At 40.0% G+C, this 14,688-nt stretch overlaps 2 protein-coding genes across 2 annotated transcripts; one reads left to right on the top strand and one right to left on the bottom strand.

Annotated features, from left to right (window-relative positions):
• Nucleotides 1–408: 408 nt before the first annotated feature.
• On the bottom strand, nt 409–3,937 carry alkbh4 (alkB homolog 4, lysine demthylase). Its single transcript, XM_056397388.1, has 3 exons — nt 3,811–3,937; nt 2,360–2,548; nt 409–1,953 (listed from the first exon to the last, which is right to left on the bottom strand). Exons 1-3 carry the CDS (start codon nt 3,925–3,927, stop codon nt 1,432–1,434), a joined length of 828 nt encoding a protein of 275 aa, XP_056253363.1. The 5' UTR covers nt 3,928–3,937; the 3' UTR covers nt 409–1,431.
• A 792-nt stretch (nt 3,938–4,729) lies between these two features.
• On the top strand, nt 4,730–14,618 carry lrwd1 (leucine-rich repeats and WD repeat domain containing 1). Its single transcript, XM_056396977.1, has 16 exons — nt 4,730–4,777; nt 5,888–6,009; nt 6,254–6,488; nt 7,105–7,224; nt 7,370–7,516; nt 7,608–7,700; nt 8,022–8,399; nt 8,945–9,059; nt 9,227–9,327; nt 9,647–9,857; nt 10,334–10,406; nt 10,831–10,974; nt 11,539–11,645; nt 11,791–11,952; nt 12,326–12,435; nt 12,675–14,618. The coding sequence occupies exons 2-16, from the start codon at nt 5,930–5,932 to the stop codon at nt 12,825–12,827; spliced, it is 2,229 nt and encodes a 742-aa protein (XP_056252952.1). The 5' UTR covers nt 4,730–4,777; nt 5,888–5,929; the 3' UTR covers nt 12,828–14,618.
• The last annotated feature ends 70 nt before the right edge of the window (nt 14,619–14,688 follow it).

Genomic DNA, 14,688 nt, shown 5'->3' with positions numbered 1-14,688 from the left:
TCAGAGCCATAAAACACTGCAACATGCATTGAAAAGCAGTGAGTTGTAAATGATATATTATCAGTAGTAGAGGACCTAAATCACAGAACATAGAGCCCTGGTCTGGTCCTTTAAAGGTGTCTATGACAACATGTGAGCTGCAGCAGCACAGCAGAGAGATGACGTTCACATCAACAACCACTTAATTACTATGATGAATCTTAGTGGCTGCAGTGGCTGCAGCAGCTCGGCCTCGGTCCAGCTGGAGCCAGCATTGCTTCTGGCTGGCTATTTCCTCACATTACAGCTGAAGGAGTCACAGCCAAGCACGGACACGCTGCACTGAAATCTGTGACACCCCAGTTCCAGTCACCACTGCAGTAAATGTAAATGCACATTCTAAATAATGAAAAAGTGAAGCAAAGTGTGTTGGGCTAAATTTTCTTTTTTTATTAAAATACAAAGATGAAAAAGAGAGAGGACTGCAGAAAATACTGTCTCTAGAGACAGCTGGTCTGGAGTCTTTGGACCTCCTTCTGCATGGGTTTCTTGTCCTGTACAAACTGTGCAAACAGCTTCAGATCGAGGGTTTGTAACCACTAATCCATTTAAGCATAATTTAAGAGAAACGAGCACACCTGCAGTACAGAGTAGTTTCAGGTGACAGAACTTTTTTAGATTCACTTTTGTGACTTTGAAAGTTTTAATTCAATTTCCACGCATTTATATATTAGTGTAATAGACTGGTAACCAGTATATTCTATTAGCATATTTCTATGTAACTAGAAGTCTAGTTTCTTATATTTTATTTCTGTATCTGGCATCAACTGCTTATTCATGTTGTTAACAACAATACTAACAGTTACATTTGTGAAGGACAGCAGGTCTGAAACCCTGAAAAAAAACCCTACAATTTAATCACTAAATTTATATTATTCCATTCGTCCAACAAAACCTGTAGTCCCTTAAATTGCCTTCGACAGGTTTCTGACAAACACAATGATAGTTTCAATATTAGTTGGGACCAGACGAGTCAAATAGCCAAAGAACCAGAGTCCGCTTCAGTGTCCACCTCTTTTTTTAAGTCCACAATTCAAGACTAAGGCTGCACTAAAAGCAGCAAAGATGTGTGGTCGTCTCCTCCTTCTTCTTCTTCTTTTGCCCTAATTTCGAGCCACAGCCACTGTATCCTTTCTAAATTTGCATATTCCAACATCCACTGTGCACTGGTCGATTTTGAAGTTGGCAGGAACTGACGACGACTGTATTGTGACTCCTCTGTAGACTGTCGTGTTTGGGGAGGGAGCACAGCTTCAGTCTACAACCCTCAGCCCTCTGAAGGACACAGAAGGACTGTTTAGGGAGGCACCCCTGAAATGAGACACAGTCCAAGACATGTGCAAGTAGTCTAGACTCTGGTAGTACAATCTTTCTTTGCATCATCTGATTACTTTATATCGGAGTTCCTTGAAAGTTCAAAGCAATGTTCAACAGCTGAACTCCCAGCTCTGCCTGCTGCCCTCCAAGTAAGAACTCCGCAGACAGCTCTCTGTAAGTGCTGCAAACTCTGCGCTCGTGAACATCCTCCCTATGAATTGCATGTTTCCACCTATGTCGCGCCTCACCGTACAACACGACTAAAGATCTGCGAGGAAGATGCACAGCTACACGGACTTCCTCTCCTAGTCCCAACTCAGGCAGACCCTGTTCAAGCGACATGGTTAGTGTAGTGTTTGATAACATGTTGATGGTGACCAGGCGCTCCCCCCACAACCAGGAGTCATCTAGGTGTGGATCGATGGAGGAGCCTCGCTGAGGATGGTAATCCAGATTGCACTGCTCCACTGGTTGGAAGCCTGCTAGACTTGGCTCTTGCTGCATCCTGAGCACTAGTTTTTGGCTTAAAGCAGGGAGTCCACTGAAGCCGCCCACACGCACTTTCCTTTTCTTGAAGTTCACTTTTGGACCAAAGTCCTGCAACAATAGGAGAGGAGAATTTTGTTTATTTCATGATTGATAGTCACCTTTGACTCTCCTGTTAGTGTTGATATATCTATGTGAATGGGACAGGATACACCTGTGTCAGTGTGTGTGTGTGTGTGTGTGTGTGTGTGTGTGTGTGTGTGTGTGTGTGTGTGTGTGTGTAATTAGTGTCACTGACTGAATAAAACATCCCTAAATTATAATTACCCTATAAAATGAGGATAAAAATTGTGTGTACTGACATTAAGTTTGCGAGAATTTACATATAATATATAATGTTTTAATAACAAATGTATTGATGTTACACACATATTGGTATGCCCTAACAATTTAGATTTATATGTTATAATCTGCAGAGTTAGACAAGCAAATATTGATTTCATATGCTCCACATTACCTGTTTCCTTCGACCAGACTGGGACTGATTCCACACATCCTGGTCCATCGTGTTTATCAGCTCCCTCTCCTCCTCTTCTGATATGAAGTTTTCCCACAGGAAGACACCAGGAAAGGGGAAGGATGCAGCCTCAGCATCTTTGTAAATGGCAAGCCCCGTCTCAGGATTGTAGTGGAAATGATGTACAACCTTCACATAAAAAAAAAAAGTATAATAATAATATTTAATAATAATAATTATTATTATTATGTTACGTCTGCTCTACATTACCAAGACATAGCACTCTTGATATTGTCTTGATGATGAACCACAATTTTACTGTATTGAATTAATGTCTTTCTCAAAAAAGGTGCTCAACTTTAGCCACTTCCTGTCGAGGAAGTGAAATGTAAAAAAGTCATGCAGTGAAGCAGCATAAGTCCACAGTGTACTGACATAAACAAAAAATTTATTCAAGCACTGCACCAAATTTTAGGTACTTGAGTATCTTCTTTTCATGTGACTTCTTACTCAACTACATTCATATGATTGCTTTACAGACTAAGGTTTTTTAAATACAAAACAGCTGAAGTGCTTATAAGATATGATGCTTTGTTATAGATTTGACATCTCAACAGTATGTTCAAGTTAAGCTGAAACCATTAGTTTATCCATTGATTTGTCAAGTGACAGAATAAATTTGTGATGATGATTGAAGTAATTTTTCATGCAAAATAAAAAAATTCATGGCTCTGTCATTTCAAATTTGAGGATTTCCCACACATTTATTTTAATAACTAAAAAAACAACACTATTGGTTGACAAAACAAGACGTTTGAAGGTGTTGCTTTCGTCTCTGGGTAATTGTGATGTGCATTTCTCACTATTCTCAAGATCAATCAAGCTCATTAGTTTCGGTCCTATATAAAAATAGTTATTAATGAGCTCCACCTCAACCAGCTGCAACAGCAAAATGCTGTTCACACATTAACGCACCAGTAACAGACATTTTACTACATTGAATACTCTTACTTTTGATTTCCGGACTATAATTACATACTTCAACTTGAATAATATTGTCAATGGAGGAATTTTACTTGTAATGGTGTATTTTACATTGTGGAATTAATGCTTTTATTTAAGTTAATGTTCTGGTTACATCCTCTGCCACTGCTTTCTAGAGGGCACATGGCAATAAATATGGAAAAATGAAACCAGGTAGCTTAGTGCGGGGTGGCTTGACATATCAGTGTATCTTGTTATAACGAGAAAAGTTGGTAGTTAAAGACGTAAGTCAGCAAGTATTTTTGTGTTAGAAGTTATGACTGTAGTTCTGTAATAACTGTTTGAGGCAGGATGGTTTGTCCCGTGAGGGCACCCGTACTAAGTTGCGAACAGTGCTAGCAATGGCTGCGTCCCTTTCCTGCTGATAAAAACAAAGTAAAACATGGTTTTCAGTCCAAAATATTTACCTGAGGTTCACTCGCCTCCAGCTGTCCCTTTCCCTTCAACTTTTCACACATGAGACACCGCCGGATGCCTTTACAAGCACATGAAGTAGCACCGTCACTGCTATCAGGTGCCATCATCCTGTAGCTTCTTCTGTTGTTGATAGTCTGCTAACCTACTAAACAGAACAATATCGCCACCTAACGGTGCCTGTGTACGCATTCACCATCAACTGTATGAATTAGTGAGTTTTTGAGGATTTTAGACAATAAAAATTAAAAGGTGAGAAGTAAAAGTATTTTTAGATGAGAGTAATTTTTTATTAACCATCCAACATTTCTACAACAAGAATTGAATCTATAGAAACAGCAGTATCTTATAAAACAATAACCAAATAAGAATAAAAATGTACAAATTGATAAAATTAACAAACATAATACGAAATAACATAACAAATAATACAGTATAAGGACAAAGATTTAAGGGCTGACCTGTAGCAACTGACAATGTCTAGTTTCTCTAATTGACACTGACACACACTTTCTGTTTTAATTACATAACACAGGGACAAAAGGGAAGCAGTTTGATAAAAAAAAATCAATAACACAAGACATATCCACAGAATAAGCTCAAAAAGTCTTAAAACTAGAATGCCAGGGTCCATGGTCGAGACTATTTCATAAATAAGTGTATTCGATAGATAGAGGATAGAGGACCTGACATAGTTATTATAGTACTTCTAATTATATTATATAAACCCAAATGTTTACCAGGGTGTTTTGGGGGCCGTTGGGGGTCTTGGGCCACAGGGCATTTGTCTGGTTGGTAATCCAGCCTTAATTGGGGGCAATACAATTTGCCTGGCAGTTTATGCTCAGGGTAAAAAAACACATGATATATTAACCACGCCCACCGGATGTACGTAGAGTTTCCCCGGGAAAGCTCGGTTTCTACAGGGGCAGTAAGTTCACTGAAGTCGCTGAAGTATCGGTAAGCAATTTTATCCACGAATTTAAAACAAAAATCATGAACCTGATGTTTTCTTATGTAAGTTAACGGTTTGGACGTTTACTAAAAGTCAAGAATAATTGGGTTATTGTTTATAATGCGAACTTACTAGCTTATATACACAGAGAGTGGAAGTCGGTGCTTCCAGCGTGGCTAACTAAGAACTGCTGTTTGTAAGAAAAACATTTCGCATTGAATTAACACGATTTACCTCAAGAAATATAACATAATGTTACATGAAAAACGAGTTTAAATATGTATCTGAAACGCTATTGATAATATACTAAGGCTACAATTATGACTGAATCTCTTGAGGGTTGTTTGGTTATTTGTCTAAGTAAGTGACACTTTTCTGTGTTAACTCTCTGATATACATTCAGTGAAGGTGTGTTCATATTGCAGGAAACATTTTATTCTTTAAACAGATTCTATAAGACAAAGAAAAATGTTAAACAGAGGAGCATCCCAAGCAATGTACCATAGAAAGGAAAACATTGACACTCCACTGTAAATATTATATGTATTAGAGCAAGGAGATTTAAAAAGAAGACTGAGAGTCCAGTCATTTTATGTAAGGCAGTCATTTTGAAGAAAAGATGAGCAAAGGTAGAGTTTTACATGGTTGACTACAATCCATAGTATAGTAACCAAGTGAGACAAAGAGACAAGGCCTAAACATAAACAGTTCACTGTGTCTTGTATGACTGGTGGAGTTGTGTGAAACCGTCAACAGGGGGTGTGTATTGCCGCACCCATGTGTCCTTGTGTTGGTATTAAAAGAGCACTCTTTACTAACAAAACAGAGATCTGCCCATCGAAACATAACATTAGTGGTCAGATACTCTGTATGGTGCCTTTTAATACTCCTACAATTAAAGGGCTGTTTTTCTGACTTCAAGGGATTGAATTTCTCACCAGCAATGTATGAGTGCAGTCAAGGTGTGGTCAGCAGACCCCCGTGTCATTTATGGGTACAGAGCACTTCTGGCCAGCAAGATTCAAGTCTGGGTTTGAACAGGGGTTAAACAGACAACATCACACGCAGACATTATTCTTTCTTTAACTCTGTAATACTCCATCCTTCCTCTACAGTTGTTTCTCTTTTTGAGTTGTGTTCCTCCCTACGGATAATCAATGGAGAAAATAACTGAGAAACTTCTACTGGAGAAAGGCTCTCCACAAACCAACAAACTGGAGCAAATCAAGACACTGAAGTAAGCATGCTTTTTTTCTCTCCTTATGCTAGTGTTTGTTCTGAAGGTCTCAGCTAATGAACCCTTTATTTATATGTGTTATTTAATGCCTATGAGTTTCAAGAAGTCCCTAAATAATACTGAGGTAAAAAAAGAAAGAAAAGTTGCCACAGCGGTCTTAAGATAATCATTAAGTGACCCTGTATTTGATTTGATTTCACACTATGTTGACCCGAACACTAACTTCACGCTCTCTGCTCCTCAGTCTATCTAAGCTCGGGCTAAAGGTTCAGGACTTGCCAGTCAAGCTGCTGTCCCGTCTCCAGTCCCTCGAGCGATGGGATCTGTCTGGGAACGGACTGCAGGAGATGCCCAAGAACCTGAAGCTGCCTGCACTTCGCTACCTGGACCTCAGCGACAACCAGATGGAGGATGTTACGACTCTGGAGTCTCTAAGCAGTCTGGAAGAGCTCAAGACGGAGGACAACCTTTATATCACTGTGAGGGCTAACAGTAATTCTTGAGCAGAAATGTCATGTTCACACTCGTCTTGTCGTCTCTATTATATATTAAAAAGGACCATACCATTGTGCTAGCTCATTCACTACAAATCTTTTTTATGGCACAGTGGGTTGGTGGTCAGCAGTGGCCCCTCGCTGCAAGAAGTTTCTGTGTTTAATTCCACGAGCCGGCTGAATTGCATTTGCATGTTCTGGCTGTGTCTGTGTCGGTCTCCGTCCACAGTTCAAAGACATGCAAATTTTGAATTGAACCCTCTGAATTGCTTGTAGCTGTGAATGGTTGTCTGTCTATTATGTCAGCTCCGGCTCTATCTGACCTGGCATTAGCATGTGTCTTGGGTGATCCAGTCACAAGTGGACAGCTCATCAATTCACACCTGGCATTAACATGTGTCTGGAGTGACCACTTGTGATCGGATCTCTGCTCCAAATGCAAATATAGCGTAGATCATTTCCATTTGCAAAGACTGACATCATTTTTTTTCGGGCCAATTTCACAGGATGGAAAAGGAGTATAACTTTGCATTTTTATGTATTTTTCAGCACTCCTCATTAGGTCTTAGGCTTGACAGTTTTTGTTGCTTTTCTTCCTCAGGTGAGTGATAATTACAAGCTGATGGTGTTGTTGCCCAACCTGAGGATTCACAACGGTAAAGATATCGGTGCTAATGCCCTCCACCTGCGCGGCGTCTACAGTGAGGTCCTGAGGACGCGGGTATGAAACTACTTTCTTATTTTGACTGTTATGTCAGTAATCCAATGTTTATTTTATTTACTCTGTAAATGTGGCAGTACAGCACAATTTTACTGTGCAGGCTCTTCCTTCTGTCACTGTACAAACTGTCTTTGGTCATTTTCAGATAATTGCACTTTGGGAGAAGAGCTTCACTCTCCCAGATCCCATGACAGCAGAGAAAATGTCCACCTTGGAGACAAACTTTGTCAACACTGCCCGTCAACAGATTAAATTTGGACCCAGTTCAGTCACTGACTTCACCAAATGGAAGGTAAGTTCAGGATGTTACAGACATTGTGAGTGAGATTTTTCTTGTGTTGCCTTCTGTCATTTTTAGTAACTGTGTCTCTGTTTGGTTTTAGGTGGAGATTCTCGCTAAGGAGTTCCTGCGTTCTCTGACAGAACCAAAGACGGAACCGGAGAGCAGCGAGTGTACTGATAAAAAAGAGAACTGTGTAAGAATTTGAAGGATGACCAGTTTTAACATGATGTCTGTAGCAAACCTGACTGCATGGTCATTGTGATCCTCAAACTGTACAGTGCTTTCAGAGTGTATTGGTGGCTTCCTCCATGCTGCTGTGTTGCTGCTTCAGCTCATTATAGATCTGATCTGGTGTTTCGGTCACTGGGCAATACTGAGAAAATTCAAACCTCTGTGCAGTGGTGCATAATGTATTCAAGAAACAGTATAGAAAATATATGATGCTGAACCTGTAAGTGATTAGTACGGGAGTTGGTTTGAAGTTCATACCATGTATTTGTTTGCTATTCTTCAGGAAATCTCTACTCCCACAAAGAGGAAAAATACCACATCAGAAATGGACACCAACATAAGCCTGATGCCTCGCAAAAGGCTGCGTGCAGATCTCCCAGTCTCAACAGCTGAAGACAGTCCTCGCAAATCTAGCCTCCGCCTCAAACCTCTGACTCAGGCCGACACTGTCAGGATGAGCCCCCGCAAGAGAGTTCAGCCTCCTTCTACCCCCACCAGAGGGCAGACACGGGCAGAGACACCCAGGAAAGCCTCAAAGGTGCCACAAACCACAGAAGATGGAGCTCAGATTAAACAGAAGGAAGATGTCAACAAAAAAGCCACAAAACTGCAGAGAGACACTGACATGCTGTCTACATTACAGAACTGCAATAAGACACAGGTAATGTAAATACAGCTATTAAATACTTAACCCTGTGTTATTACTGATGCCATTAAAGTTGGTGTGTTCTGTTTTTGGAGCTCCAATAACTTTAATCTTTTAAATGTCTATGATTAAATCTATTGATCATAGAGCAACCCAAGATACCTCAACAACTGTTGTCCAGATTTTCATGACAGTTGTTTCATGGTCCCCTGAGGAGAAATCCAAATGTTTTAGAGGAAGGATCAGAAATGTATCACTTTTTATTTGATTTCATATTTACATTTTATTATAGTATTGTATTTTTAGCATGTTTGTCCACTGTTTTGGTTCAGACTAAAATATCTCAACAACTATTGGATGCAAAACCTGCAAAACTAGCTGCACTTTGTGTTTAGTGCTGACACGCTAAACTAAAATGACTGTTCTTTTCATTGTTCAGCACTGAATGCCCAATTTTTGGTATCATCAGAATGTCATGTCATTAAAGTCCTTTCCTCCCATTGCTCTGCTATCTCCCTTTCTCCATCTTCCTGTTTGTCCATGTTTCCTCCTCTCTGCAGCCACTGTGTCTGAAGCCTCTGCATGTCCTCCAGTGCCACAGTAAACAGGACAACTCTGAGGATTTCTCCACCCAGCTGTGGGCCTGTGCTTTCCAGCCGCTGCCAGATTCCACCGGTACAGTTGACCATATTCAGAGAAACTGTTCCCTCACATTTATCAGGGCAGCCACAAGGCCTTTTAAAGGAGGTTTAAATTGTCCAGATGTAAATTAATTTCAAAGGTTCTCTTATAACTATGTTCACAGGAGGAAAACAAATAAACTTCTTTTCCTGTTTTGACAGGTGGAGGAAGCCGTTTGGTTGCAACCTGTGGTGGAGACTCTCTCTGTGTGATTGACTGTGAAACGGGGATGGTGATGAAGAAGTACAAAGTTCATGGCGAGGTCTGTTCCATTTATTATGAGATAGGTTTCCGATAATTGCAAGATACATAATTTATAATTAAAGGAAATAACCTCCCTGATTTTCTTTGGTGAGTGTTGTGTGCTCATATTCTTTAGCTGTTCGGAATTAACTTAGCACAAATAACATAAATTTAAGTTTAGATTTCTTATTGTCAGGATTTACAGGTCTATGGCAGGTGTGATAAAACTGTTGCAGCACAGGTGGCATAATCTCTGAATAAAATTGACTTTTCATATAACAAAAAAAGCTTTAGATTTTTGTCTGATGTTGTTTGTATCTGTGTTTTCTTCACCACAGGAGTTCTTCTCGCTGGCCTGGTCCACAGTGATGATGTCTAGAGGAGGCGGGGCCTCGGCTCAACATTGCAGCATCCTGGCGGCAGGTGGAAAGAGAGGACTGGTCAAATTGATCCACCCCAGAAACAACGTAGCCTACGGGGAGTTCAGAGCCAGCCGCAAGGCGCTGTCTGTCCTCCGCTTCAACCACCACCAGGGAAACTTCCTCTTCAGTGAGTCATGGTTTCTTCTTACAGATAAACAGCCAACATTAAGAGAGCTGGTTGTTTGACAGACGTCCAACATCAGACAGATGAAAGGATGACCCCCAATTAATTACAACTTGAGTCTCGGTGTCATTGTTTTGACCCTAGTTTCTGTCAGTAATCTTTTCATTGAACTCGCCAAGTTAATTGGGGGGGTGACGAGAATAAGGTGACATTTCTATGATGGGGTCAGAAATACAATTGGGCGGGTTGTGAGTAAGCTACAGTTTAGCATTAATTTATTTGGAAAGGAAAAATAAGGTGAATGGCACTATTTACCCAACAGAGCCTGAATCGTTTCTTGTCGTCCTTTTTGCACCTGTGAAGTTTTGAGCAGCCACGGTCGGTTCATGCCTGACTTGACATACTTTACTGTCCTTTCACAAACAGTCTCCATGCGTCGCTAGCAAGTATTTATTCATCCTTCACCTTTCCTCTCGCAGCGGGATCATACGATAACAAGATAGTAATGTGGGACATCGGTGGAGTGGACAGCCAGTACAACTTCAAAGTTGTGTGAGTATTTCTGCTTGAATAATTCACTACCTAGAAATTTGTCTTTAGCAACATTTTGATCAGAAAGTTGATACTGCTTCTTTTTAAATTGTTTATTTAATGTTGTTTTTAGCTCTATTAGTTTCAGTTTGCACTGAGGGGTGTGTACCATGAGTTACATATACATAACTCATATGGTACATACATACATAGTATGGACAGGTCTTTTGATTGGAAAAAAATACACGCCTGACATCTTGTTACATCATATTACTGGTAACACATTCAGTATCTTCACAAACTTCGAGTTCTTTGCTAGAATTAAAAATTAATTTTTGAAGTCTTTCGTGAATCTCAGCTGAAGATGATGTAACGGGTCCAGGACGGTAGGTGAGAGGTTCAGGCTGTGATGTTGAGAATATTTCTGCTCTGTGCGTCCCTCCAGTCAGCTGCTGGTGTTGGAGATCAGTACCACCCCTCTGCACATCTGCCTCCCTCCCTCTTCCCCCAGCGCTCAGGTACTGACTGCCTGTGAGGATGGCCTGTACTGCTTCAACACACAGCTCGGTACCAACAACAGCACAAAGAGGTAAAGGCTGTTATTGTGTGTGTTCTTGTATCTATGAGTTTCGGTTTGCTCTGAAGAGCTTTAGTTAGAATGGAGGCAATATTACAAAACGACTGATCCAGGCCTTTTAGAAAGCAGCAGATACTTATTGTGTATATAAGAATGCATTAGGACTCACAATGGTCATTAATTAAAGATTCAAGGACAAAAAAAGCTTTAAAATCCATCACTGATACAAAACACTACTCACCTTGTGATGCCTCTCCTTCTGTGCACCGAAATGACAAAAAACCTTTTCGTTTTAAAGGTGAAACATGTTGGAATATGAGTATAGAATACCACAATGAAATGCTGACGTTACAGTAGAGTGTATAATGGTTTTCACAAAGGAGACATTCTTTGTTTTGATTCAGAAAAATTTTAATTTTCACCTGAGTGAACTTTCTGATCTGTTGTCAGTTCTGCAGTGACTAACCTTTAGATTGGATTGGTGCTGACACTGGGTTTGTTGACTGTGTGTAAAACTAAACAGATAGAGCTGCCGTTATCTTACGGTGTGTGATGTTGTGTTTGACTTCTCCTCAGTCGGTCCAAGGAGATGGAGATAACTTTCCCCATATATAAGAAGGAAGACAAAGACCACGACTACCACACCGTTGACGGCCTAAGTTTTCTTACTGATGACATAGTGGGTAAGTGATCTTGCAGTACTTATAAAATATGACCCTTGCTCATATTGTGCCCTCTTTTTTTTTTTAAATTCATGCCCCTAACTTTTCAATTATTTATTTTTTTTCTCTTCTTTCTCTGTTGCACTTCATCATTATGATCCTTTAGCCTCCAAAAACTATATGCATGATTCCATTTACCTGTGGAGCTGGAGCAGGACCAAGGCTCAGCGGCCTGACAAGAAGAGCATGACAGTGTGTGCTGTGGTTCTCGCTGAGCTGCAGTGGACCAACACTGAGATTCCCTACCTGGCGCTCAACACCTGTCCGGGTAAGTCCACATCTTCGAGCATCGGCAGAGCCGCATTTCTCATTTTGCTTTTGATCTTCAATCATCTGTTGTTGCACTTGGAGTAGAAAGGGGGCACCAAAGAGTTCTGGTCAAACTATATTGCCTGCAGTTCTAATAGGAAAATAACTTGATACAAGTGGTACAACCCTGCCTTCAAACGTCAGCACAAGGACATAAGTGCTCTTCAAGCTTTGTTACAGTGTGTTCTGCTTCAGTCCAGCCACAAGCCAGTGACTCAGTTTGAGGCTTGACCTGAGCTTTGTGTTTGAGTGGCAGAGAAAAAAGCCTTTCTGAACTCAGTTTGATGATCTGCTTTGTGTGTGTGTGTGTGTGTTCATTCCCCTCTCTTCAGGCCAAGCCTACATAGTGTGTGGTGACGACAAAGGCAGGCTGTGGACGTACCACGTCACCAAACTGCAGAAAAACAGTTTCCAGATGGGGAAACCCATACTGCCCACTGAGGTAGCCTTCTCCTCTCAATGTCTTTTTATATTGGTTATGATAGTAGCGACCGAGTTATGTGCTGATATCTTTTAACACAGTTACATTACTATAAAGCAATCAGACAGGTTGTAAACAAACCCCCAGGTTGACCAAGATTATTTGTAAAAGAAAACAAACAGTAAACAGTAAAATGACTATCCAAAATCTCCACGGTAAACATCAGCTACAATTTACAGACTGTTCTTTGTTTTTTGCAGGTGTTGGAGTGGCCGATGCCGGTAAGGAAGGGCCTCAGCCAAGTAGAGGGCCCTTCCATCAACAGCGTAGCAATGGACCCTGAGCTACGCTACCTGGTGGCCCTCAGTGACAAGAATATGGTGATAGTGTGGAAACGGGAGGAGTCCTCCTGAGCAGAACAGCCATGAGACTGTGAAGTAACTTAAAGGAAGTCAGGCAGATCCTAAGGGTTTTTGTACTGAAAAAAAAAATCACTAGCGAGTACCAAATGTTGGTATTTGTGAGGTAGTACTTCAGATGCAGTACTGAAAATGTGACGGACCATTACCTAACTCGTATGTCAGAGTAAACAACCAAACTGGGTGTTTTCTGAAACAACAGAATACCACTCTGTCAAACAGAGACAGACTGACAGATCCTCTGTGAGATCTTGTTCTTTGATCATTTTCTTCAGTTTTTGTGGAGAAAGTGGCTTTTATGATGCTGCTGCAGTTATATCTGTCAGCAAGTATCAGCCAGATAGGTTGAAGGTTTACAGTAACAATATTCTTTATTTTCTATATGAAAATATCTCATGTTGAGAGTAAAGTAAAACTTTTAATTTGCAGAATTTTATAGTGAAGAGTCACCACTGCAGGCGATTAGTAGTATAAACAAGGCAAGAGAATTACTGATTGTTGCCATGTGACACAATTATTTTTTTAATCTATTTTGAAAGTTTATAAAAAAAAAAAAGATCCAGATCAGATCCAAAAACCACAAAACATGGTATCAGTTAAAAAAATTGTGTAATCATTCCACATAATAACTCAACTCAACTTTGAAATTGTCAGAAAATGTGTAGCAGACCATAACAACTCTATTTAAGTGTAATTGATTATACAAAATAAAGCAACCTTTGCTGCAAATGCAGCTGTAATTGGCCTCAGGTATGTTCATGTTAGATCTTGTTTTATAGTCTCTTTAATGTGTGGTTTTATTTGGCACAGTTTAATTTCATGCTTGCAGTATGATTTCTAGTAGTGTGCCTCATTATTACATTATGAACTTGTGTTCAAAGAACCAACATGGAAATATCAAGATATTTACAACATTTAAAAGGTGTCGCTCATATTGATAAACCCACAGATAAATATCACCAGCCTCTGCAGTTTCCTTCAGCCCGCCAGTGTTTTAGCATGTTGCAACTCATTGTTTTGATTGTTTTGGTTCCCTATCGTCAACCTCATGTCAAAAACAAGATCTGATAACACTGTACGATACCTGCAGAGAGACCGAACAGCAACGAGCTGGAGAACATGGTGGAGCATTTAGCAGCTAAATGCGAGTTTGATAAGTGAAACTAATTTTCAGGAAGTCTTTTTTTTTTTTTTTTTGTGCAATTTCTGCCCTAATATGTTTTTTTTCTTTCATTTTCAAATGTACGGTTTTTTTAACATCTGTATTTGAATGAACCTTGGTTTGGACCGTACTGTATACTGTTACTCTGTAATGCTCTGGTAACATTAAGGAATATAAACAGCAGTATTGACTTCACTGTGAAGATGAAAGACGCAGAGTGGAGATGCATCCTGGCGACTGACCGCTTACGAAACAGATTCAGTACATCCTCTTCCTTCCTGCTGTCTAATTATATTGATCTGAACAGTATAAATGCCATTTATATCCCACAGTAGTTCTACTGTGCTTACAACCTGCCATGTTTCCATGTGTTGTGAAGTTACATGTGAACTTTTTTCATTTAATTAAAAAAAAAAAATATATGATTTGCAATTGGGGATAAAAGGACTGAATTTTATAAATGGTCGAGTAGTGTATTTTATTTGGGCTGTACCCTGTATTGTAATGAGATCTGATTTTGTTTTTCTTTTTTACTATATTACAAGGTCCCGGGCCACAATTAAACTGGGGGCATTTAACCACTAGGCTACCAGGATGCTCAAATAAATTACACTTCAATCACACCTTCTAATTAATTCCCCTGCAAGCTGCTCTATACTCCGTTCATTCAGCATAATATCGGCTGTGTAATAG

This window comes from Seriola aureovittata, chromosome 15, assembly GCF_021018895.1.
Source record: "Seriola aureovittata isolate HTS-2021-v1 ecotype China chromosome 15, ASM2101889v1, whole genome shotgun sequence".
NCBI classification, from domain to species: Eukaryota; Metazoa; Chordata; class Actinopteri; order Carangiformes; family Carangidae; genus Seriola; species Seriola aureovittata.
Note: the sequence above shows the minus strand (reverse complement) of the source record. Positions and strands in the feature narration are given on the sequence as shown.

What these genes read in the sequence shown, in the direction of transcription:
- alkbh4 (XM_056397388.1), bottom strand. Translation starts at nt 3,927, where the DNA reads ATGATGGCACCTGATAGCAGTGACGGTGCTACTTCATGTGCTTGTAAA. An exon ending in TGGAGGCGAGTGAACCTCAG is followed by an intron (nt 2,549 to 3,810) that starts GTAAATATTTTG and finishes TTTTATGTGAAG; the next exon opens with GTTGTACATCATTTCCACTA. An exon ending in AGTCTGGTCGAAGGAAACAG is followed by an intron (nt 1,954 to 2,359) that starts GTAATGTGGAGC and finishes CTATTGTTGCAG; the next exon opens with GACTTTGGTCCAAAAGTGAA.
- lrwd1 (XM_056396977.1), top strand. Translation starts at nt 5,930, where the DNA reads ATGGAGAAAATAACTGAGAAACTTCTACTGGAGAAAGGCTCTCCACAA. An exon ending in GAGCAAATCAAGACACTGAA is followed by an intron (nt 6,010 to 6,253) that starts GTAAGCATGCTT and finishes TCTGCTCCTCAG; the next exon opens with TCTATCTAAGCTCGGGCTAA. An exon ending in AGAACTGCAATAAGACACAG is followed by an intron (nt 8,400 to 8,944) that starts GTAATGTAAATA and finishes TCCTCTCTGCAG; the next exon opens with CCACTGTGTCTGAAGCCTCT.